The sequence below is a fragment of the Chanos chanos genome, chromosome 9 (genome assembly GCF_902362185.1).
Source record: "Chanos chanos chromosome 9, fChaCha1.1, whole genome shotgun sequence".
Taxonomy (NCBI): Eukaryota; Metazoa; Chordata; class Actinopteri; order Gonorynchiformes; family Chanidae; genus Chanos; species Chanos chanos.
Genome location: NC_044503.1, coordinates 10,016,212 through 10,038,859, shown reverse-complemented (window position 1 = coordinate 10,038,859; position 22,648 = coordinate 10,016,212). Strand labels below are relative to the sequence as shown.

General features: G+C 39.6%; 3 protein-coding genes across 3 annotated transcripts; 1 reads left to right on the top strand and 2 right to left on the bottom strand.

The window, feature by feature from the left end:
• Positions 1 to 2,274: 2,274 nt before the first annotated feature.
• uxt (ubiquitously-expressed, prefoldin-like chaperone) lies at positions 2,275 to 4,194 on the bottom strand. The gene is made up of 7 exons (XM_030784860.1): positions 4,110 to 4,194; positions 3,740 to 3,898; positions 3,581 to 3,662; positions 3,153 to 3,220; positions 2,964 to 3,071; positions 2,608 to 2,671; positions 2,275 to 2,508 (listed from the first exon to the last, which is right to left on the bottom strand). Exons 2-7 carry the CDS (start codon positions 3,820 to 3,822, stop codon positions 2,446 to 2,448), a joined length of 468 nt encoding a protein of 155 aa, XP_030640720.1. The 5' UTR covers positions 3,823 to 3,898; positions 4,110 to 4,194; the 3' UTR covers positions 2,275 to 2,445.
• Positions 4,195 to 4,477: 283 nt separating this feature from the next.
• zgc:86609 (TMCO1/EMC3 family protein) lies at positions 4,478 to 8,210 on the top strand. Its single transcript, XM_030784592.1, has 8 exons — positions 4,478 to 5,007; positions 5,112 to 5,169; positions 5,253 to 5,346; positions 5,539 to 5,643; positions 5,948 to 6,029; positions 6,256 to 6,335; positions 6,557 to 6,639; positions 7,020 to 8,210. Exons 1-8 carry the CDS (start codon positions 4,853 to 4,855, stop codon positions 7,107 to 7,109), a joined length of 747 nt encoding a protein of 248 aa, XP_030640452.1. The 5' UTR covers positions 4,478 to 4,852; the 3' UTR covers positions 7,110 to 8,210.
• A 3,058-nt stretch (positions 8,211 to 11,268) lies between these two features.
• On the bottom strand, positions 11,269 to 21,050 carry usp11 (ubiquitin specific peptidase 11). Its single transcript, XM_030784096.1, has 21 exons — positions 20,938 to 21,050; positions 19,645 to 19,754; positions 19,167 to 19,297; positions 18,950 to 19,067; positions 18,644 to 18,789; positions 18,378 to 18,439; positions 17,233 to 17,332; positions 16,693 to 16,866; positions 16,367 to 16,525; positions 15,854 to 16,078; positions 15,647 to 15,730; positions 15,281 to 15,375; positions 14,748 to 14,954; positions 14,389 to 14,516; positions 13,735 to 14,196; positions 13,398 to 13,468; positions 13,023 to 13,135; positions 12,396 to 12,545; positions 12,047 to 12,162; positions 11,840 to 11,928; positions 11,269 to 11,474 (listed from the first exon to the last, which is right to left on the bottom strand). The coding sequence occupies exons 1-21, from the start codon at positions 21,048 to 21,050 to the stop codon at positions 11,295 to 11,297; spliced, it is 3,033 nt and encodes a 1,010-aa protein (XP_030639956.1). The 3' UTR covers positions 11,269 to 11,294.
• Positions 21,051 to 22,648: the final 1,598 nt, after the last annotated feature.

Sequence of the window (22,648 nt, the reverse complement as noted above, 5' to 3'; positions counted from 1 at the left end):
GACACTGTAACTACACTGGGTGCCAAGAATTTCATGAAACTATAGGTTGGTGGACTGGTGCGCGTTCTTAATCCGCTTAATCCTCTGTTTAGTTTGTCACTCTTACTTCCTGTTTCCACAAACGCCTCGACTACTTTAGTTATTTTCACTTTTTTCTGTCTTCGTTTGGTCAGTGAGAGGCTGCGAAGCCATAGACGTCATGACGTGTATGACGCTATCACTCTGCTGTTTACATGATGTAGAACAGAATGATATTGGTCAAATTTGAATTAAAACCTAAATGACAAAGGGACAAAAGCACCTTAGAAGGATGTTTTTGTACAATATGACAACATTAGACAACATTATGATAATATGAACTTGCGGTAATACCCATAACCTGGTCCTCCACCACAACAAGTTAGCAAATCCACAGGTAGGTGGCCAAATACATGACTTTCTGTCTGTTCTTATCTTTACTGTTACATACTGTTATCATTTATAAAATTCAACTAATTGGTTTATCGACGTCATTGCAGTGTGCACTTAGCAATGCCGTTCATGATAGGATGAAAACTGTAAACACTTATTCTGTAAATATAGGACCATGTTCATCAAAGAATCTGAAAATAACAGGCTCCAAATATCATCAGATCACAAACTGCAAGACACTTAATGGCATTTTATTTTTGTGTTATTCCTGATAATACAGAAAGGCTTACTGTTTGAGAAAGTTTTGTGTGTGTGTGTATGTGTGTGTGCGTGTGTGTGTGTGTGTGCGCGTGTGTGTGTGTGAGAGAGAGAAAACAGAACCTAGCATAGGTTTTCGTGAAACAAATGTTGTAGAAGGGAACCTACTCCACTGGGGTGATCCATCCCACTTATTTGTCTATGTAACAAGAGTTTACTCTCCAGGAACTGTGTGGGATATTGAAATAAGATGCAGAATCCCAGAATATGCCATTCATTTGGAAAGCACAGTGCTCCAAGACTGTACACCAGTACCTCGTATTCTGTCTTTTATGCTTACACATTTATTTACTAAAAGGCCACAGTAATTTGTATGAAACATGGGTGAGGTATTGAAATTTTTTTTAGTTATATACATGGTCCCAGAACACAGACAGAGGTGCTCTCTATGGCATTCATAATGATAACTTGGAAGTCAATACTTTGAAGATAAATTCAGATACATGTTATTGTTATGCAAACATGACAAATGCAATTTAAATGTATGGGTTACCTTTCGAAAATTACATAGATTCATGATAAAAATGCAAAGATTTTTACATTTTAATGTTGTCTTTCAGAACAAAAACACGGCCTTTGTGACACCTATTGTTCTAATGTACTTCTGACACATTTTCATCAAAAGTCCAACCTCCAAAGTTCTTTCATGATGAATGACAGCAAAAAGGAGAACTCACATATTTTTCCCTGATTTCACACTTAATATTACACTTCACGGCTTTGTAGTTATTTATAATTACTGTATAAAGCACAGGGATGTGTTTGTCCATTTGTGTCGGTGTGTCTTTGTACCAAGAAAAAGAGATCTATTTCAGGAAACCTGTCTTACACAGCCGCCACAATTCGACATCCAGTTTCCATGGCAACTGTTAGTGGTGTGGTGTGACACAGAATCTGTCATAGTTATGTTGAAGAAGCTGAAAATTAAACATTCCCTCAATTTAATGTTTTCATCAAATTAGCTCATTGTAGTGTTCATGTGAACTATAAAATGAAGCATATTTTCATTTAGCTTCCCAATAAAGTGTATTGCCCTTCACTCACACTCAGCCTTAAGGTTTACACACCAATTAAGCTTTAATCTGGAGTTTAAGTTAGGCTTAATGTCCACCAGTGAAAAAGAGAGCAAGCTTCAATGGACTTTGGACAGTAGTTCTCTGGTGTTTAATACAACGTACAATTCAAATTTGGAATATTTCTGTGAGAACAACATGTCTTGAAGGGGTGTTAACATGAACTTTGGGTTATCTTAAACCAACTGTAATGGTGAGGTATTCTGGAGTAAATTACATGGTTTGGTCCTCTTAACCACTGTTTCCTATGAAACCTAAATTTGTTGACAATGTTATTTAGAGTGCTAATTGGTTATTCGTGTAAAATATTGGCTACTTAACCTTGGTACGGTTAGGGGAGCCACAGTACACACATTGTATATATTGGTTTTATGAGACTCATTCAAACAAAAAATACAAACAAGACAAACAAACAAAAAAGAAAAAAAAACAAAACTTGACGTACACTCGAAACAACAGTCTGACAAACATCCAAAAATAATTTCAAATTTATTAACATCAAACAGCAGGTTTGCAACATTTTAACAGTACAACCTGTTCTGCAAAGCACTTGCGTTGTTTGAAACAAACAAACTTGTCTCATCATGTCTATAAAATGCAATCATGATACAATGTTGTCATCAACACAGCTCTCAAAGTAAACTCAAAACACCTCTCTTCTCCTTGCCTCGGGAAGATCTTTCAGACCCTGCAGTTCTCTTAAGCCCTGTAGATTGAGATTGTCGTATTTAGATAAAAAAAAAAAACCCTTGCAAGTTTCACCAATACATAAAGTGAATAAAAATATTATTATATGAATACATACCTCCAACACCATGCGAATATTGGCCTTGATCTTTGCCGAATCTCTGGTAAGAACCTCCGTATACCTGAAACAAACAGTTGAAATTCAGGAAGCTTTTCTCCTGTTTACTACCATTTCAAGCTCTTGGACTTTGATAGCAGACGGTATGTTTAGCAAAATCTTTATGGCCTCTCAAACCAGCCATAGAACTACCAGTGTAAATTTGCATGTTAAACCAGTGTTTAGAAAACCCATTGTGGACACACAGGGATTATTAATCTCAAAATCACAAGATTGACAATGTTAACAGTCTGTTCAGAGGAATCTGTAAAATGTAGTTATAAAGCTCAGTGAAAACAACTGAAGAGTTTTCTTACTCTGTAAGCTGATTTGTCTTTTTCTCAATGAACTTCAATGCTTCTGAATGTGTGAATTCTACAAAAAATCCATATCCAACGGCCACAAATATTCTTGATGCATCTGGTCTGAAATAACAGCAAAAGTCAGTTGGTGTACACTTAAAAAGTTACAAAGACAGTTATCATTTTACAAAATGCATAACTTACACACAAGCTTGCACATAGAAATTGCAACCAAGATCAACTTCGGTCTTAAGATCCTTGCTATCGGATTCCTGTGAAGAGTAAAAGATTCCGTCATGGACTTAATCTCATAAAAGTAAATTAACAGCATTTGGGTATTTACCTGCACATTTTGAGCAACATTCATTAAAGAGAAATGCCTAAGACATAATTAAAGACTACATTTTGTTTGTTGGTTTTCTACTGTAATGCTAGATATTGTGACAATGACATTAATAATACTAAGCTGATCATTCAAAACATTTTTTCAATTTATTTTCAGCAAGTGCATTATAAATAAATAAATAAATAAATAAATAAATAAATAAATAAGTAAAAAATTGAGAGAGGAAAGGCTTTGGCAAAGACTGCAGCTATGGAACTTCGAAGAACATAACTGTGTAGAAACGTACCCGGAGAGCTTCAATGGTATTTTTCAACTGGAGATACTGGGCTATCTTCTCATACACGCCGTCTCTTTGTTCTAATACTTTCCTGTTTTAAACAGACACTCAAGTGAGGGTTTGTCAGCAGAAGCACGTCGCAACTAAGTATAATCAGTCGATACTTACTGTAGATCTCGCCTCAACACCTCGTTGATAAATGTTTCATATTGCAAGATCTTCTCCTCAATCTTCGGTTTGCCTGTAGTCATTATGTATACCGTCGACCAGCAAGCCCCCTTGACGACCCAACAATAGAAAGATATCCAGATCTTCGTTTCTGTAACACTAAAGAAAAATCCTGATTATTTTCTAACAAACTGCGAGAATGTAGTGAGAATATATCAATCCAGCAATGCTGCATTGCTTCTTCTTTGGTCAGGTGGCTTTTTGCTTAGCATGCCTTTTTCTTGCATCCAAACTCACAAAATGCTTATCTAATAAGACGACAGTCTCTGTTTACAGCTCTCCAATGTATCATTTCATGAAAATGTTTTACCTTGTTTGAGCTGGTTTTCAGGAAACGTGTTTTATCTATGGTAACCGTGTTACTAGCCACTTGTGTTGACGTTTCAACAAATGTTAGCTAAGCAGGAAATAGAAAGGGAAACGGAAATAGTAACACGATAAAAGTTACAAAAGTCCCTGCTATAATATTCAATGTTCGGAGACACATTTAATGAAGCACATTTTTGTGGTCCATCTTTCGAATGTACCAATTATTTGAAATATTTTTGCTTCCTTGCATGATTTTAGAGGACACTGCGAATACTGTGCAGTTCAGAGGTCAAAGTTACATCAAGTCTTCTTTAGCCCACTTGTCTGCGTGCCTAAAGAGGTAGTGGTGGCATTTCGTACACGCTGCCAGTGGTGGCAAGTCAGCTCTCGAAAGAATTGTAAGTGTGGTACACGGTGCTCGAAATTTTGGGGGGGTTTTTCCCCTCTATACAAGTATTTAAAGTTTATGCCGCGTTTAAAAACCGAGCCGACTAGTGATCAAAACGGTTTCTTAAACTTTCAGTGGATGGGTTACTAACTTTATTAGATGGTAAGCAACAAATTAGCAAGTTTACATGCTAGTGTGCTAGTCAGGAAGCAGAAACTTCAAAACTGAATGGAAATGTCATGCAACATTAGAACCTCCTCAAATTCTTAGCTTTGTGAAAATCGAAGTTTTGATACGATAGCTACAACTTCTGGTCTGATAACAGTACTGTCAGTTTAATCATATTGATTCTCAACATGGCTGGTCCGGAGTTACTGTTGGATTCAAGTATTCGCATGTGGGTAGTTTTGCCAATAGTGTTCATAACGTTTTTTGTTGGAGTTCTCCGGCATTATGTCACACAGCTTTTGCAAAGTGACAAAAAAGTGGATCTCGAGCAAGTCTCTGACAGGTTAGTTGTTATTTACTTATAAAAGCATACCTATCATGATATACAGTGTTTTAAATGATATTGTGTATCCCAAACTAGCGTGCTCTTTTCCCCTGCTCTCACAGCCAGGTGTTATTGCGTAGCCGCATACTGAGAGAGAATGGAAAGTATATCCCTAAACAGGTGAGGCAGTTGGATGGATCTCGTGTGTCTTGAAAAGAGGTGACCTTAATGATAGCGACTCAAAATGCTGTTTTCTTCAACAGGCATTTGTCATGCGAAAGCATTACTTTAATAACGCTGAAACAGGCTTCTTCAAGAAGGTCAAGAGGAAGGTGATTCCAAAAAATCCAATGACCGGTAAGTTAAATTTTAACTTTCATACAAAGGTGTTATTGACAGTAGTATATTCTGAAATTTGCTCATTTAGTTTGATAAAAATATTTTGCTGTGTTGTAAAGCATTTTAATCCAGGCAATCTATGACATGCTACAAAAATGACCATTGCTTTGCTGTAAAAATACGAATGGCTCACCTCTCATTTATTTTCAGATACCAGTATGTTGACTGACATGATGAAAGGAAATCTGACCAATGTGCTTCCAATGATTGTAATTGGCGGATGGATTAACTGGGCGTTCTCAGGTTTTGTGACCAGTAAGTTCAGTGCTTTGCGTTGATTTCATGCATGGACTACAGTCAGTTCTCAGAAAGATATTTTGAAATGTTTCTCTGAAATCATGGGGAAAATAGAATTTGCAAGTAACTTATTTGACCCTGGCGAGACTTTCAAACTATATGTTCTAGTGTACAGATATAAACAGAATAAAGGTTACTGACGTGAGAATTACCTTATATGTGTATGTGTACACCACAGGTGGAATATTTGTATGTACATGTGTATATATGATAATTAGTATAAATTTAATTTACTAATTTAATTTACTTCAATTTTACACAGCTAAAGTTCCTTTCCCACTGACTTTGAGATTTAAACCCATGCTTCAGAGGGGGATCGATCTGCTGTCTCTTGATGCATCCTGGTATAGTATTGAAAGTTCTTTGTTGCTTCAATTTGCTCCATAGCTTCAAATACTGTGCTCAGATAAACTGTCCTGTGGAGGCCATCTCGGATTAAAACCTTGTCTGCTTGTATTAGCTGATGTATTTCAAACTGAGCTCCTATACCCAGGTCTGAGCAAGTTCCTGAAGGTTCAGCCACAGCCGTCTAGCCTGGTTTATCTATTGTTTTTTTTGTCCTTGTTTCAGGGTGAGCTCAGCCTCCTGGTACTTTCTCAATGTGTTTGGGCTTCGCAGCATGTACACGCTCATTCTTGGACATGACAATGGTGAGTTGATCTTTTTTTTTTTCTTTGCACTCCTTTGTGATATTGTGCAGGATGTGCTATGATGTCACAAAAATTTCCTCATTGAACATGAGGAAACTGAAACCCTTCATATGCTTGTAGCGCTACTCCATAGTGACGGCCTCAGCAAATGTGGATGTTTGGTGTGTGATTATTTTCAGAATCTTCTAAATTTCTTCATAAAATTCATATTTTTTTTTTAGCTGCTGATCAGTCCAGAATAATGCAGGATCAGATGACTGGAGCAGCTATGGCCATGCCGCCTGACCCCAACAAAGCCTTCAAGGTGAGTGATTAGTCCAAAAAGAGGAATGTGTTTATGGTCGATCACTGTTCACTGTGCTGGTAGTTTGTTTAATATATAGCGAACACGACCAGTATACAGCATACACATTCAAGTCCTCTGGAAAAAAAAAATGTGGATGTCTTTTTGACTCTTGGTGGTCAAAGTATAGCAGCCCAGTGTAGAGTGACAGCACTGTGAGTGACATTAGCAGACTATCCACACGCTCCTTGTTCCTTAAAGCGTTTGAATCGTTAATTGAGATCAGTTCCATGTGGTAGCAGAGTGTGTTCTTTTACGACAAAACCGTTTGGTAGCCTGCTGTGGTGTGTGTGTGTGTGTGTGAAGCTAAAGGCCCCTTGTTCTTGCTCTGTGTGTTTCAGAGTGAGTGGGAAGCTTTGGAGATCGTTGAACATAAATGGGCCCTGGAGAACGTGGAGGATGAGCTCATGTCACAGGACTTGAAGTTTTAAATGGGGTTTTTCCCGGTCAGTCGTTTAAAACCGCTGCATTCTGATGGTGATGGTACGTGTATTGATCATAATCGCCACGTTTTGAGGGTAAAATGCAATGATTTACCCTTTACGTGTGACCCTCAGATTGTGTGAGTTCAAAAAATGTGTTCATCCAAAGTGATATAGTAAATTAATTCTTGTCAAGAATGTCTTAACGTTTGAGCGTCTGAGAGAAGTCACCTGTTAGAGATTGACGACTGATCCAACACAGCTACACAAAAACGCACACTGACTGTAGAATGACATTGCTGTCAGTCGTATTATGAAACCTGGCACGCATTGGGTTTTTGGGTAAGATGCTCCGAATTCACCTATATGATTAGTTTAGATCTCAGAATCTTAAAAGAATGGTCATGTATTTGTTTTCTTTTGTCTGCAATGTGTTATATTTGCCCCTTATCTACTAGGTGTGTGGTCTGTCAAATTATATTTGAAAGTGTACATCTATGTGTGTGTGTGTGTGTGTGTGTTTGTATAAGGTGATGCCTTAATTCTTACCATATGTTGTCTTAATTGCTAGCCCTTTGTCTGGGATTTTTTGAGTTCCATTATTTCTGCTTGTCTGGGGTAAATACTGAGAGAATGGTTTAGAAGTGAGTCATGTGATTGTTTTCCCTTGACAGAAGTGAAGGGTTTTTTTTGTTTTTTGTTTTTAAAGCAAACTCTAATTGTTTGAAGTCTATTGAGCGAAAAAATCAAAAGAAAATAGTTATTGATCAGTGTGTAAAGGGAGTGGAAATCGGTGTCATGAGATTGAATTTATTTAATAAATACTTGATGAATACATTTTCTGGTAAGGAAATTAATTCATTCATATCGTCTGATGATACAATTTGAAAGTGGACCGTGTGATGCCGTCCACCGCATAAATCACTTCAGTTGACATTTGCAGCAGGAAAAAAACTTGTATCCCGGTTGTAGTAATGAATGAATTTGTTTATTCATTTAACACAGCTGGAATCTGCCTTCAAAATGAAAGGTGACTATATCAGGACTGTGGATTCCGGTTTTAAATTGTTTTTCGGTTACCTGTGGTGATGCTGATGAGGTGAAATATATTTCCCCGTATCTGCATATTAAGTTTCAGAAGAAAAATAAAAACACAATTCTGAAAGTTTTTTTTTTTTTTTTTTTTAATTTATTTACCAATATCACAGGTGTCCAGAAAATGGCTTCCTCATTAATTTCAAATATAATATTCATAGGGACATATCTTTGAGGAACAGCATCCAGTCGTGCGATAATGATGACAATGTTTTCTCTCTATTTCCTTTTCTTTATTACCCTGGGATATATGTCATAACATTGGTCCAGAGACATTTAATAACATCGTTGGCACAAACCAAAGCAATGTGTTGCAGGTAAAGAAGCCCTGCAACTAAAATTTTAAGTGAATGATAATAAACTTATGATAAATTCTTCATGACAAAATAAAGCTCTTAAACATATGGTTCTGAACAAACATATCGATCTATGTTAACTATAGACAATACTGGCATGACTTCCAACCTGAGGTTCCCACGTTCAACCAGGAATGAGCAAACACCCAATGCAAAAATATTTCTCTCTCACTTACAGTAATACCCATATCTGCATCTGATAGTACTGCTGTGCAGGGTTTGAAGATTTTCTTGATAGATAATATAATGAGTAACAACAGTTTAACTGCCTACGCAAAACGACCGCACAGGCGCAGAATAAAAGACGCTGGTTTCCGAGACAAGAATTAAGCCTGGTCCTCGTCCTGGACTAGACTTCATATTCAAACGCTATTTTTTCAATCTCAAATTCAACGTATTCACGAGGCTCCTCGGCAATTTGTTTTTAAACCGTCAAAACAAATAAGGAAAGTGAGTGTAGAAGAAATGAAGCAGTTCCAAAAAAACCCCAGAAACCATATCATCAGATCGAAGGACTGAGCGCGGCTGCCCCGGACCAGATCGTTCCGTAAAACTGCGACTCGCTCGTCAACGCGTATCTTTTCAACTTTGTACAAAATGGAAGACAAGCAGTTCTAAAGTACCACCACTATTACCTGTGAAATATATTTTGTGGTAATGAAAATATTGTAAAAAAAAAAAAAAACCCAAAACAAAACAACAACAGTATTTAAAACAAAAGAAAGGCATTAACTGTCATTTATATGCCATATAATTTTTTTTTTTCTACAGCAGTGTTGAGAGGATACAAATACAGAATGTCCCCAAATTGAGAGAAGAAAAATGGCAAGAGAAATGACTAAACTGCCATGGTAAAAGTCTGCTCGAGTCTGACAGCAACTTGAAGAGTCATAATCTACAGTTGTCACCTGTAGCGAAACAGCCAACTTCAGTCCTATTTATTCAGTGTAGTCTACATCAACAATCAGCAGATCAGCAGAAATGTGCCGTTTCATTTTAAATCGGTTTTAAATTTCATATCATCAAGTAGCAGCTGTAGTGTTTGGGTGGCTTAAACTTGAAATAAAGTGATGTCAAGCAACAGAACCATAAAGTCCTAACTATACAAAGGACAGCCTTGAAAGTAGCTATAATACTGTAGCTGGTGTGGGGCCAGGGATGGTTCCATTCACTACTACAATTTTAACTACATGGATCTCTTCAACTAGATGTGTGAACCCCGTTTTGTAGGGGTAAATGACATGTTGGAAGCCACCAATCATCCACAGAGTGTAAAATCTACTGCAAGCCTATTGTTAAGTTTTCTTTATATGTATCAAAAAAGTGTATAGAATTATATATTCAATCTATTATTAACAAAATAAAATGAAAGATCACCCATTCCCCGCATCTGATCCAGATGATGAAAGATAATACAACATTTATTACAATACAAAAATACTGTACAGATGGGCTTTTAAAAATCATTAAGTAAAGAGCTCTATCCAGAAAGCACTTTGCTGAAATATTCTCATTGCTCAAAAGTTAATTAGAAATTGCACAGAATTAATGAAAAAGAAGAGAATGTAATATTTAAATCCTGTTGTGTACTCTGTTCAATAAAGATAAAAATACAAATTCTATCTGAAAAATACGTCTCTGTTTATGTCCCGCAACAGAGCTTTTTCTCAGACCGACTGTATAACAGTGGAAAAGCTGAACACATGAAACAAAATGGAAGATCTCTATTCGCAGTCCAATGCTTTCTTTTGCTGCAAGGAGACACGCAACTGCTGTAAAATCTCACGTCTTGACATCAGCTTTTGAATTCTATTAGAAAAATAAATAATAGATTGTGAGTGAGCGGATAAGAAAGCTATGATTTCAACCACCACCTCTATCCGAAATCAATTCCTCTAGCTTGTCTTAAAAAGGTAAAACAGGACATCACCAGTATTCTGACTCCTGTTTCATCCCTGATGTGAAAAGTAGAGAAACGCAGAATCCGAGTTTGACGTGAAATTTACAGCTTTTTCAAACAAATTTCAAATATTGTGTGTGTGTGTGTGTGTGTGTGTGTTTTTTTTAAATCCAAAGAACTAAAATGCCATCCATCCATTCTGAGCTGTCACTACCCAGAACATTCTGAAGTTCTGAGTGGACCCAGGTCTAGGACAACCGAACGGGAGGTGGCATTAAAGCACAGAGGCAGGTCTGAGGTTGTGTGTTTAGATCCAAATATAACTGCTTAAGACAAACAACAAAGGTAGTTCATTCAAAAACATTAAATGATCACAGGAATGGTCAAAACTAACCGACGAGGTCATCACAAACCCAGCTGCAACTATCAAAAGGCAGTCCATTCAAAACTGGCGAAATCATAGCGACATTTAAAGAGAGAGAGAGTAACGAGGGCTAACCAGCATTCCGTTCCTGAACCTGCCGACACCAGCCTAACCTGTTCCCGCATATTAAAAAAAAACAAAAAAAAGAATAAAAACAAACAAACAAACAAAAAAAGGAAAAGAAGCATCTTTGTATTCCCCACCCCATGATGCCTCCGCACAAGCCTGAGAGTTTGGCCCCTGCCTCTACGTTCTTGTTCACGTCAGACAAGAGGCTACAAGGTTCAAGTTTTTTTTTTTTTTTTTCCATTTTTGGAAAAACAAGAGACAAAAACAAACAAAAACAAAAATAAAAAACCAAAAATGCCATTAACCTAAAAAAACAGAGAGAGAGAGAGAGAGGAAAACCAGTGACTACTTCAGTCTGTTTCCATGTTAACACAGGAAGAGGCTCCCTCCACTCCGTCGTGGTTGTGGGAGGTTATGTCATTAGCAAGCTGGTTAGTGGAAGAGGAGGTGCCTGAGGAGGTGGGAGGAGGCAGAGTAGGCTTGCGAATCTTATCTTGGCGCTGGTAGAACAGGAGGTAGGCAGCATTGGTCTGGAGGAAAGAAGAGAGGAGGTGCTATAGTAAATTTTGTCCTTGTGTCGTCCTGTTACGTGTTGGCCATCGTATATACAGCAGGCTGCAAATGATTATTTTCAGGGAGTATTTACAGCAAAGAAAGAAAAAAAACCCCAAAAACGGCAAAATCAATTTATGTGGTAACATATAAAGAAAAAAATTCTAAATGGCTGCTCAAAGAGATTTTTTCAGACATTCCGTTAAAGGATCCTTACAGAATCAAAGCAGAGAGGCTAATGAAAAGACATTCACTGAATTTAGCGTAGCTTCTGTCGCCAGACTGAGGACTTGAAAACTTGATTTTTTTTTTTTTTTATAAGAAATAAGAAAATGACTCTCACCATAATCTGTTCCTCCCTTGCATAGGTCACTTTGCTGTCGTCAAAATAATACCACTGTCCGTCGTCCTTATTCTTGGCGTAACTGGTATCTACACAATACGAAAAGAGGTTTGAATATTCAGTGCATGTCGAATACAGCATTGGAATTCACACTGCATTCAAAACGTGTTTGATCCGGTTAGAGGAACATGCGTGTGTGGTACGTACAGTGCCCGTCTCTCAGTCCGCCGTAGTGGTTTGACACGGCTATCAGGTCGTATCTGCTGGGAGGTTCACCGTTAACACCCGTCTTCCTCAAAAGGTAGCCTGAGAAGTCCAGGTTTCTGCAACAGAGTTCGAGGATGAGAACCGGCTCTGTCTACACATAAGAAACAACCTTTGCCTCCCGACACAGAGACCTAACGCTGTTAATCGTTCTCTATTCTCTTTGTAGGACTGATAACAAATGAGATTATTCAAATTCTCGCAGTGTACTCTCCAGAGTGAGGTTCCCATACATTTCCCATCTATATCAACCTGTTTATTAGGGTGTTAAGTAAACGGGGTTAAGGCTGACCGAAGGGGGAAGTCCACGATGGTGTCCAGTTTCTCTCTGGAGTACTTGGTGTAGGAGAAACGCTTCAGGTGGATGATGAGAACCTCAGGAAGCGACCAGAGGTCCAACTTCTTAGTCGCTAGCTGATGCTTCTTGCACATTGGGCAGTACCTACAACCAACACAATGTTAAACATACTGGACCTTAAACCACCCCCCCATAAAAGCAGGAAAGACAGGCCCTTATATCAGACTCTTTTAACTGATTGCCATTATTTGATTAGTGTCATTTGTCTAACTGAAAACATAACTGAATGTATTTCACTGCCTCGCTTTGAAATCCATGTTAGAGTGTATATACATAATGGAGAAATGACTCATGTTTCTTTGCATACAGGTATTAATGGCCAACATGGAACAATCAACCAGGTATTCATTTTCTAGAAATTCTACTGGAAGGAGAAAGAAAGTGGTTTTTTTTCCCCCCTTCTGTCACGGTTGCTAGGAAACACCATAGACTAGCAATTCAATGCCAACTGAGTAAGTGACCAAGACCTATTCTAAAGCATCTTCTTCATACTCGGGCCATTCAATTTGCCTGTCATAATGTGTAATCTTAATGGTAGTATTAGACTGAAAGCTTGGTTACCAGGGGTTCTCTTCTTCCAGGGTCTCCACTGTGGTGAAGAGCTCTATACATTCCTGTAACTGCACTGTGGTTTGCTGATGAGGAATATCCATGCTGTGATGTTTCACATATTTCTGTGGATTTTAAAAAAACAGACATACTTCAGGAACCACAATGACGGTAAAAAATAAATAAATAAAAAAAGGTCTTCGTTCATTCGTTCGTTTGTTCAATCATTTTCTAAGCCGCTTATCCTAATTTGGGTCGCAGATGGTAAATTTAAAATGAAATAAATACGATAAACTCAGAACGCATTATGTTCTGAGACTATATGAATTAGACAGTCAGCATGGGTCAGGAGCCACTGAGAGGAGCAGAGGAGCAGCATGGTTTTACCTCCGCTTCATTCTCATTGTAATATTTTTTCTTCATGTCAGGGTCCCAGTCAATGGCAATGTAAGGCTGGGCTGTGGAAAGAACAGAGGGACGGTATCAGTAACTGCAGTTCAAGCTCTGGTCTCTGGTTACGTTTTTCCCTTTATGCTCTTTAATGACTGATATTATGCAATGTCCCCAAACAGCAACACTGAAAGATTTAAGGATCTGCCTGAGTTCACTGCTGAATGGCAGAACTTTGAGGAACCTTTAATTACAGCAGGACTTTCAGAGATATGAGAGATTTTGGGAGACTAACGGGCAGATCTGGGGTGGTTAGCGTTTGTGTGAGACTCACAGCTGAAAGAGAACGTGCTGTCGCCCTCGCCAATCCCTCTCTCCGTGGTGCCATTGGAGTTTACAGCCTGAATGGTGAACAGGGGCTTCCTGCGTTTCTCCGCGCAACACCTCCTCCCGGACACGCGCTTGTTAGGCCTGCTGCAGCGTGCTGCTTCCTCCCCATCCTCCTCTTCATCCTCATCTTCGTCCTCTTTCCCAGAAGCTTCGAGGCCGGTACCCTGTTCTCCGTCAGCTGCGTCCTGGGAATTGGTGTCAGTGCTGCCACAAGCTGATTGGCCCTCCTCCGTGCTACTCCCTCTCTCCGCCTCGCTGCTCGACTCCTCCTCCGTCCTCTCCTCCACCTCGCTGCAAGGACTGGCCTCGGAGTGGCAGTTGTTTTGACCGTCGCTTTGTACCCCATCCTGTCCGTCTTCTTCTCTCTTGGATGGTCCCGCCTTTTCCCCGTCTTCGTCGCCCTCGTCTGAAGCAGGACGAGGGAAATGGAGAGTGAGGAAAGTTAATTAACTGTGTTGGTCAAATTGGCCAAATCCTCAGTGACAAAACCTTACATGGGTTAAAAGTTCTTTTCGTTTCACTTTGACTTTTCTGAAGACGGAAAATGAAAGATTTGTGGAGTTTTGGAGGACAGTGACTACATCCTATGACACGTTACCTTCACTCACTCCATTAGTTTGAGTTCTACACCCTCCCTCTTCTTCTTCCTCATCCTCTCCACATTCTTCGTCCTCCTCCTCTTCCTCCTCTACCTCCTCCGAGGAGTCTGGAGGACGTACGTATCGCCTGCGGAGAGACACAAATGTCACGCGCCATCCTTGGACGAGAACGAGGCTAAATTCAGCTTCAAGCTACGCCAACTCTAGACAACTTATACTTAGCGTAGCCTCCTCCAGATAACACTTTATAATTAACTTAGCAACAAGTAGGCACAGCGGTGCTAGACAAAACAGAGGACATAATTAGCATCTTGAGTCATGTTTTTTTTTTTTCTTTTAATGCGTGGCACAGACTCACGCGAGACGCTGAAGAAACAGGTGGTAGAGTGCTTCGCGGGTACACTGGGCGCGAGGAACAGACATGAGCAGTGGGTGGCCAAAGAGTGAGGTGCCATAGCTGCTGCTGCCAGAGCCATAATCCCTGTAGTGGGAGCGTTCACGCAGGTAGACAGCCAGCACTACCTCCTCACTATCCTGCTCCACACAGGCATTACTCAGCTCGTACCTACGGTCACACACAGATCCAGGGGAACCTTTAACTTAGCGACCAATTTAGCAGATAACCAGCACGCAATCGCATGGCTCCACCTAGGCACTCGATGAAAGATCTTAATTTTGGATCCAAAAAAGCACAACCACTCTAGATGCTGTAACTCAGAACTTCCTAGAGTCATGTAATACTGAGGTCAATTTTTTGGCTCCCGTTTGAATTGTGTAGCTTTCCTCTTTAAAGAGGTAAATAACAGTGACAAGACTACCACCCGACAGATGTTTAACGAAACCAACATGAAAGATTAAATGTGTATGGTCAAAAGATGAAGTCAAACTTACACAAAAATATCATCGCGATCCAGGATGCAGCTTAAGGACTCGTCAGCATGGTAGATCTTATAGAAGCGATGATTAAACACGTCAGCCACCATCATCTGAAAAGAACATAACAAAAAACAAAAACAAAACAGATCAACATAACAGAATAAACTTTATATTTTACACCCATTAATACTACAATGATTTACATTTCAATGTCATACTTTTACAATTTTGAAAGAGTGTTGTGTGAGGAATTAATAATCTAAGTATTTGATAATCATTTCCATAGAAATTCAAAACCAACCTACATGGCTTAAAGAAAAAAAAAAAAAACAATGGGAAATTTCTGGATTCAAATCCAATTGTTTCAAAGCAGCACTTCACCTGACTGGCTGGGACGCCCGTTGCTTCAGAAAGAGTCGCGCACAGGTCAAAGACTTTGCCGGCTTTGGGAACAACTAAACGATGCTACAGGGATAGGAAGAAATATACCAGTCAAACTCAGGCAGGAGAAAACAAAAAACGGATCAACATTAAAAACAGTGGGTTAGGCTTGGGGGGGTTGTGTTTGGTGGCACTGGTGCTGCTCACTTGAACGGGCTTGGCTTCTGGGTCCAGAGAGACAAAGAACACCTCCATCACTCTCTCCTTGCTGACTGGCAGTGGGACGCTCAGGTAACAGAACGGATCAAAGGTGACTGAGACTTTGTGACATTCGGGGCAAACCAGCGTTGATTTAAACAGCCCGTGGAACGTGTCAACGATCACCGAGTCATTACGTCTCCGATGGTTACGCCACGCTTCCTCTGCGACTTCCTGCAAACGCAAATGCAAAAGTGTGATCCTTGCACTGATACACATGCGTTGCAGCCATACTTCTTTACTGACAATGTGCTTCTTCACAAAAAAGATCGAGCATTTGGAAACGTTGACGCAGTTATCCCCTATCTTTCAATGTGAATTGTGTAATTCGGTTCACTCGAGTTTTCTGATGCACACGTTTTTCTAGAACCACTCTGACTGTTTGAGTAAAACAATTCATATTGATCCACGTGTTCAAACACGTTGCGTGTGAGTTACGTGTGGCCCCTGTTTATTAAGCACCTGGTCTGGTCTGCCGTCAGCATCCCTAAGCTCAATGTACTCTTTGTTCTTCACGCGGTTCAGGTCCTCGTGCAGACCGTCCAGCAAGAAGGAGAGCAGTTCCTGAGAGTCATGCTGTTGGTAGCCCAGGAACTGAGAAGCAAAGTGGCCCACCTTGGTCTGGTCCCCGAAAAAAAAAAAAAAAAACCCATAAAGAAACATTCACTCAGTGTGGTTTCTAAAGACACGGATAAGCCTGCACCTTGTTTTGAAGCAAAGCATCATTTTGAATGAATTTTGTGGTTCGCTGTCCAGTTGTCCTGGTAAAAATGTAGTTTGTTTCCCACCTTGAAGAAACGGGGCACCACTGAGTAGTGCCTTCCCGACCACATCTGTTTGATGATGTCGGCATACGCCTCAGCAATCTCTCCCTTCATTCCCAGAGGGTTGGTGAAGTTCAGCTCCTCCAGGTAGGCGTTTCGAAGGAAGTACTCCGTCAAGGGAGGTGTGTTACTAAGACACTGAGGAGAGAAAAAGAGGATGCAGCGAGGTGAGTTTACATCAGCCTATCCATTGCTAGCTATCCAGGGTCTCTACCACATGATCTGGATTATCTGGCAATTTGAAATTGGATTTGAAAGTGAATTTTAATTCTAATTCACGTTGATCTAATGATGTTTTTATCAGTACATGAGTGCCGTTAAATGACCGAACCCAAACAGTAACCTGAAAGGAGATTAAAATGCCAATCGTGTCACGGGAGAATTATCGGGGTTGAAAGTGCAAGTGCTTCCTTTTATTCATACTCATATTCAAATGGAACCAAAAGCTTCTGTATATTAACAAAGACAGGCATGAGAAAAGGGGAAGTTGTGTGTGAGTCTGACCTGCAGTGCAGAGTTCATAAAACAGGTGTTGCCCAAGTTAGTGAGACCACACACCCCTGGCTGCCCCCGGTATGAGTCCTGCTCCTCCATGGAGTTCCTCCTACACTCACAACACACATGATAAGACAGTTACATCCTCAATGGAAACAGAACAGATATAATTTTCCTCTATAAGACTTTCTCCACTAGAGGTGAAAGCGTCGAAGATTCGAGTGTCCATATTTCCATTGGCAGAGTGTGCTGCATTGATAATGTGTTCAGTCATGAGCGCTGCCAAACCTAAGAAGAGTTCAATATCCATCACATCAGTGCAGGTTTTTGTAAGTATAGTCCTTTTGTTTGGTTGAATGTGGGATTATAACACGGACAGACTAACTGTGATCAAAATTCATCTTTGACCGAGATATGGAAGGAGCTGAGAGGACCTGATTGTGTAAGAGAAGCCCCTAAAGCCGCTTAAAAGCACAAATACAAAACTAGAAGTCAAAAGCAACAGGTTCTAGCAAAAAGGTGATCTAGATCTTATCCAAAAAAAAATGTCTGTCAACCAGATGAACATATTGATCATTCTTTAATCATCATTATTTACAGTTTTGTGGAATAATGTGGACACACAAGCTCAGCATACATTTCAATAAGTCTCTAAGCAATGTATGTTTCAGTGAGTCTCTTTATAGTAAATTTTAATATGACATCATTCTACAGATTGTAAGGAATAACTATTACTTATTTGCACTTTGGAAATTCAAAATTAAAAAGAAGGGAATGCCCATTATCAAAAATGTGAGCACCTTTCAATATGATTCAACTTTTTGTCAGATAACCAGAAGAGGTCATCCAGAAGAGAGCCCAAAACATTTGTCTGTTCCTAATTCAGAGAGGTATTTAACTGTGTATTATGGAGAAGTCCAGTCATATTCTGTTCAGTTACAGGTTTACTGAAATTGTCACTTTGATCAGGGAAGTCCAAATTTTAGCCGAAAGTTTAAAAAAAAAAAAGGTCCATGTTTCATGGTGTGCTCTTGTCACGTGACCTGAAGCGCTCTAAAACATAAACATGACACATATTTGGGAAGAAGCACTGCTTTTTTTTCCTTTTCTTTTTTTTTTCACCAATCTACCTACGTCACTTAGATCAAACTCACATGATCTGGGGCCTGGAGCTGGGCCAGGTACCGTCTGCATTCCTCATCTCCATAATCACTGTCTGTAATGCAGGCAGAGAGCGTGTCACAACCCACACCCACATCCAACATCACGGCAACAGAAAACAGACACGCATCATCAAAGGGGGAGGAGCTTCCAGGGACCAGACTAGTCTGGGCTGGAATCAGTAGTGGTGAATTAAGACATGAGGGGTAGGGGTGTGCGTGCGTGTGTGTGCGTGTGTGTATGTGAGAGAGAGAATTACCATGCCGGTGCTGAGACAGGTGTCTAGCACACTCATATAGATATTTCTCAGTCTCTCACAGCTGGTGTCCGAGCTCTTCATCCACATCCTGACCTCTGCACTTTCTGGCACTTGAAACTTCTCCCTCATCACTTTCTGTATGGTGCCTGGAAAGCCACAGACTCTCATCAACTCTTTCATTACTCAACGCCCATTAAACGAATCGCTCCGCGTCATCAAAACTGTTCGGGGTACTTCATAAAACATGAACTTGAGGATTACAATCGGAGCTTAGAGCAAAAGAAACAAACAAAAAAGAAAGCTTACTGATAGAATCTGCACGACTGAACTGTGCAGTCACGACATTGTCCATGTTGCTATGGAGGCAGAGGAAGATCTCCACAGGATAGACTTCAACTTTGACAGTGCTGGGCAGGTCAACAACCTGAAAAACAACAGTTTTAAAAACAGGTTCAAGCTTCTACACATACCGCCATACCTCTTTTCATTTCCTGAACTGTACTTCCCAGTTTTGCATTGTTACCTTTCGTTCTAGTGGAGGCTGATTTTCCACCATACCATACCATGAGAGCAGTTTATGCCATGCGTCTGCTGGGACCAACACAAAGTCCTCATTCTCCACCAGACGATCTTTCAGGTGGTAGGAATCCAGCTCTGTGACAGTCACAACACAACCGTTAATCCGACGTGACTTATTTCATGGGGCCAGGACTGAGGTTTTAAGTATGAAAATGTTTTGCTAACGGATTCCATTACACTATCGCTATGAGGAAGCGGAATGAGTCTCATTCACAAAGGATAAGCATGTTTTAAATGCTGATATGTTAAACATAGGCTCTATTTGGTTGGGGACAAAACAAGGAAATACCAAACAAAACAAAACAAATGAATGAACAAACACACACACACACACAGCCACACACACAGCCACACAAAACTATTTAAACCTATACATCTATAACCTTACTACTGCTCTTCTAGGCGAGACTGATTAAACTCACCCTCAAAAAGCTCTGTGTTGTTGATTTGTCCTGGGAAAGAGGACGAGTTCTGATCTCCAGTCTGCACATATTCTTTCCACTGCTCAAACCATCTTCGCTCTAACAGATACCTGTATGAGTGACAGCACATATGTGAATTTTCTTTACCCTGCTTAAATAAGCCCCATCATTACTCCGTCTCTCTACAATCTATTTATTCCTGTTACTTTAAATGCATTTTGGACGAATAGCCCTCAAGTTAGGTGGAGACTTCAAGTCGGACATCGTGTAGCCATTAAATATCCAGTTGTGAGGTCAGCTTTATACTTTCTACAAATTTACATACTGATTGCTGACTAAAAGCAACTGTGACAGCATCTGGGCACTAGACCGGCAGAATTAGGTGGAAATATACAGTCAGGTGCAACCTGTCAGTCGAGAGCTTTGGAATGTAAACAAAAAACGCAGGTGGTGATTTACATACGTAGGTATATATGTCACCAACTTTGGGGAGGACGCACGGTACTCAGCCACTTATTTATCATGTCAGATGAATGCGCTGCCTATCCTGTTCCAACTACGCGTCCAAAACGAAAGTAATAGATGACTAAGTGACCAGCCCTCAGAAAGTGAAACCCAACGGGATGCTAAGGTAACATTACTAGCTTACTGTTGTAACCGGAACATAAGCTGAAATGAATGCTTAGTATAAGTTTGCAAATGATACAACTGACCGACACAGACTACAATCCATGTAAAACGAACCTCGAAATGTTTAGTAAAATTAAGTTAATGTTCATGGAGGGCATTGCAAGTGAGCACCTCTGACTGCTTAAAACCAGCTAGCTAGAGCGCTAACTACACTACGAACTCAGTTTAAGGCTGGGTTTGATCATGACTTACGATAATCAACTAGCTTTATTAGCGAAACAAAAAACTTAAAATGCTATGGTTTCAAACCAACTGTCGTGACACGCTGACAGATTGTTCCTTACAAACGCATAAAAAGATCTAACTGGTCACATATTAAAACAGTGGTGTGCGCGTTCGCCGTGTATCGCAAGTCAAAGACACCAAACGTCACATTAGCTGTTCCAGCTAATCATTCACGATAGCATCAGAAAGTGCGGCTCAGGTCAGAGATTTCATTTCACTGTAAGCATTAGAATCGACGTATTTGGTAAATACGTTCTCAGCACTTCTTGTCAATATGATGTTACGGATACATTGGTGTCTTAGTGGAGAATGCTGAATTTCTGTTACTATTAGTCGGTAATATGTATATGAGTAGGTGTCAGGCGGTAAGAGCCTTACCAACTATCTCCAGCTCGTAGTTCACGCCCCTGTAAAATAGCCTGAATATCTCTGTATTGAGTTTCTAATCCGGGAGGTTCTGTTGCCGAAGCAGTAGTAGTAGCAGCAGCCATAATAATACATAAATATCAAGAAAGCTCTTAGATAAACCACCGCATAGAAACGCCGGAATATTTTGTGTAGGAAGTAGGAAGTGATTTTGTCGATGACAACTTCCTTGCTTGGAAAGGGGCCTGTGGGCGTGTACGCTGATGCGGTATGCTGTTTGATGTCGACATCCACCTTTTCGATAATTCGGAACTGAATTGAAGTGTGTTAGCCATTAGATGGCAGTATTTAACTTTGTGTGTTTCCATATAGCTGCACTACATTGGACGACAGTTTAAATCCAATAGGGTAACTGTTTAACAGCATGTGGAGTGTGGAGCGTTTGAATAATATGGCCAACTGCCTCTCAGAGCGATTTATGCTTAGAAAGTGCAACATATTTTAAACGTCTCCCCTAAAATGCAACGCATTTCCCTCTACTAATCTGAACGAAGAAAATAGTAACTGGACGTTCTGAAAACGAGATTTTACAAGGAAGGACACTGTGTTAGATCACAGGTTATATCTGTAATTGCTGTTAATCACTTTGAAAAAAAAGAAAAGAAAAGAAAAGAAAGTAAAGCAGACCATGACATAATCAAACATTTATTTTGACATGCATTGCAGGAACACATTGACCATATCCAACATTTTTATGCCAAAGTACTGCAGATCTCTTAGAGACTGAACTAACCTTTAATGAAGAAAAACAATACCGATATTGTTTGGTTTACTATGAGAAACTATGGAGTTATTCCAAGATTTTGTAACCTCGACGGAGTCCAGCCTTTGTATGAGATTATGAAACACATTATACATGAATCTACTACAGTGGTATAGTTTGAAGTTTAGTTTGGTTTGGTTTGGTCAATGGATAAATAAAATGGCACAAAACCAGCTTGAACCACTTGTCATTGTAGTCACTTTGACTAACCTTGAAAGTGACTTGTAAGAATCTCTGCGATGCAAAACAGTTATAATTTCTTTGCTAGAAAATTCCTCTTGTTTGGTAATTAGATACTATATGTGGTTTGGGGTTGGGGTTAAATTTATTGCGGTGTAAAACCAACCCACCACAGCAAAAATATACTCAGTTTCTCAGACACTGTAAATATAAATGTACATTGAGAATAAAGATGTAAACTACAGCTTATTTCATGTACTGAATGATATATGGGGGAAAAAAACGCAGAGAAAATTCTCTTGTTACTGACCATCTGTAAAAGCAGAATTCAAAATCCTATGCAAACATTTGTCTGTCTCACACACAAACAAAACATATTCTCATAACACACAAAAGTCCATAATATTTATAATCTTCATTATATGTACATTTTCCCATATATACATTGTAACTAAAATCCAGTGTACATTCTTTATCATTTATCATCTGTGGTGTCTAATTAGTTTGTGAGCTAAGCAACAAAGTCACAGCTCTGGAATGAGTTGTAAGTTAATGTCTCTTTAGACATGTAGAATTGAAAAAATTGAAATGAACTGAAATATTTAATAATATTTTTGATGCTGTGTTTGCCATGACCGGGGTATTAGGTTGCAACCACATTATAATTATCCTCTTACTCAGATAGAACAGAAACACAAATCTTTGGCCAAAATGTTCTCG

Coding starts and splice junctions, on each gene's coding strand:
- usp11 (XM_030784096.1), bottom strand. CDS start 21,050: ATGGCTGCTGCTACTACTACTGCTTCGGCAACAGAACCTCCCGGATTA. Junction 16,079..16,366: donor CTGACGGCAGACCAGACCAG/GTGCTTAATAAA, acceptor TTGCGTTTGCAG/GAAGTCGCAGAGGAAGCGTG. Junction 15,376..15,646: donor CGGGCGTCCCAGCCAGTCAG/GTGAAGTGCTGC, acceptor TGTTCTTTTCAG/ATGATGGTGGCTGACGTGTT.
- zgc:86609 (XM_030784592.1), top strand. CDS start 4,853: ATGGCTGGTCCGGAGTTACTGTTGGATTCAAGTATTCGCATGTGGGTA. Junction 5,170..5,252: donor GAAAGTATATCCCTAAACAG/GTGAGGCAGTTG, acceptor TTTCTTCAACAG/GCATTTGTCATGCGAAAGCA. Junction 5,347..5,538: donor TCCAAAAAATCCAATGACCG/GTAAGTTAAATT, acceptor ATTTATTTTCAG/ATACCAGTATGTTGACTGAC.
- uxt (XM_030784860.1), bottom strand. CDS start 3,822: ATGACTACAGGCAAACCGAAGATTGAGGAGAAGATCTTGCAATATGAA. Junction 3,072..3,152: donor TTCTATGTGCAAGCTTGTGT/GTAAGTTATGCA, acceptor CTGTTATTTCAG/ACCAGATGCATCAAGAATAT. Junction 2,672..2,963: donor AAGACAAATCAGCTTACAGA/GTAAGAAAACTC, acceptor TGTTTGTTTCAG/GTATACGGAGGTTCTTACCA.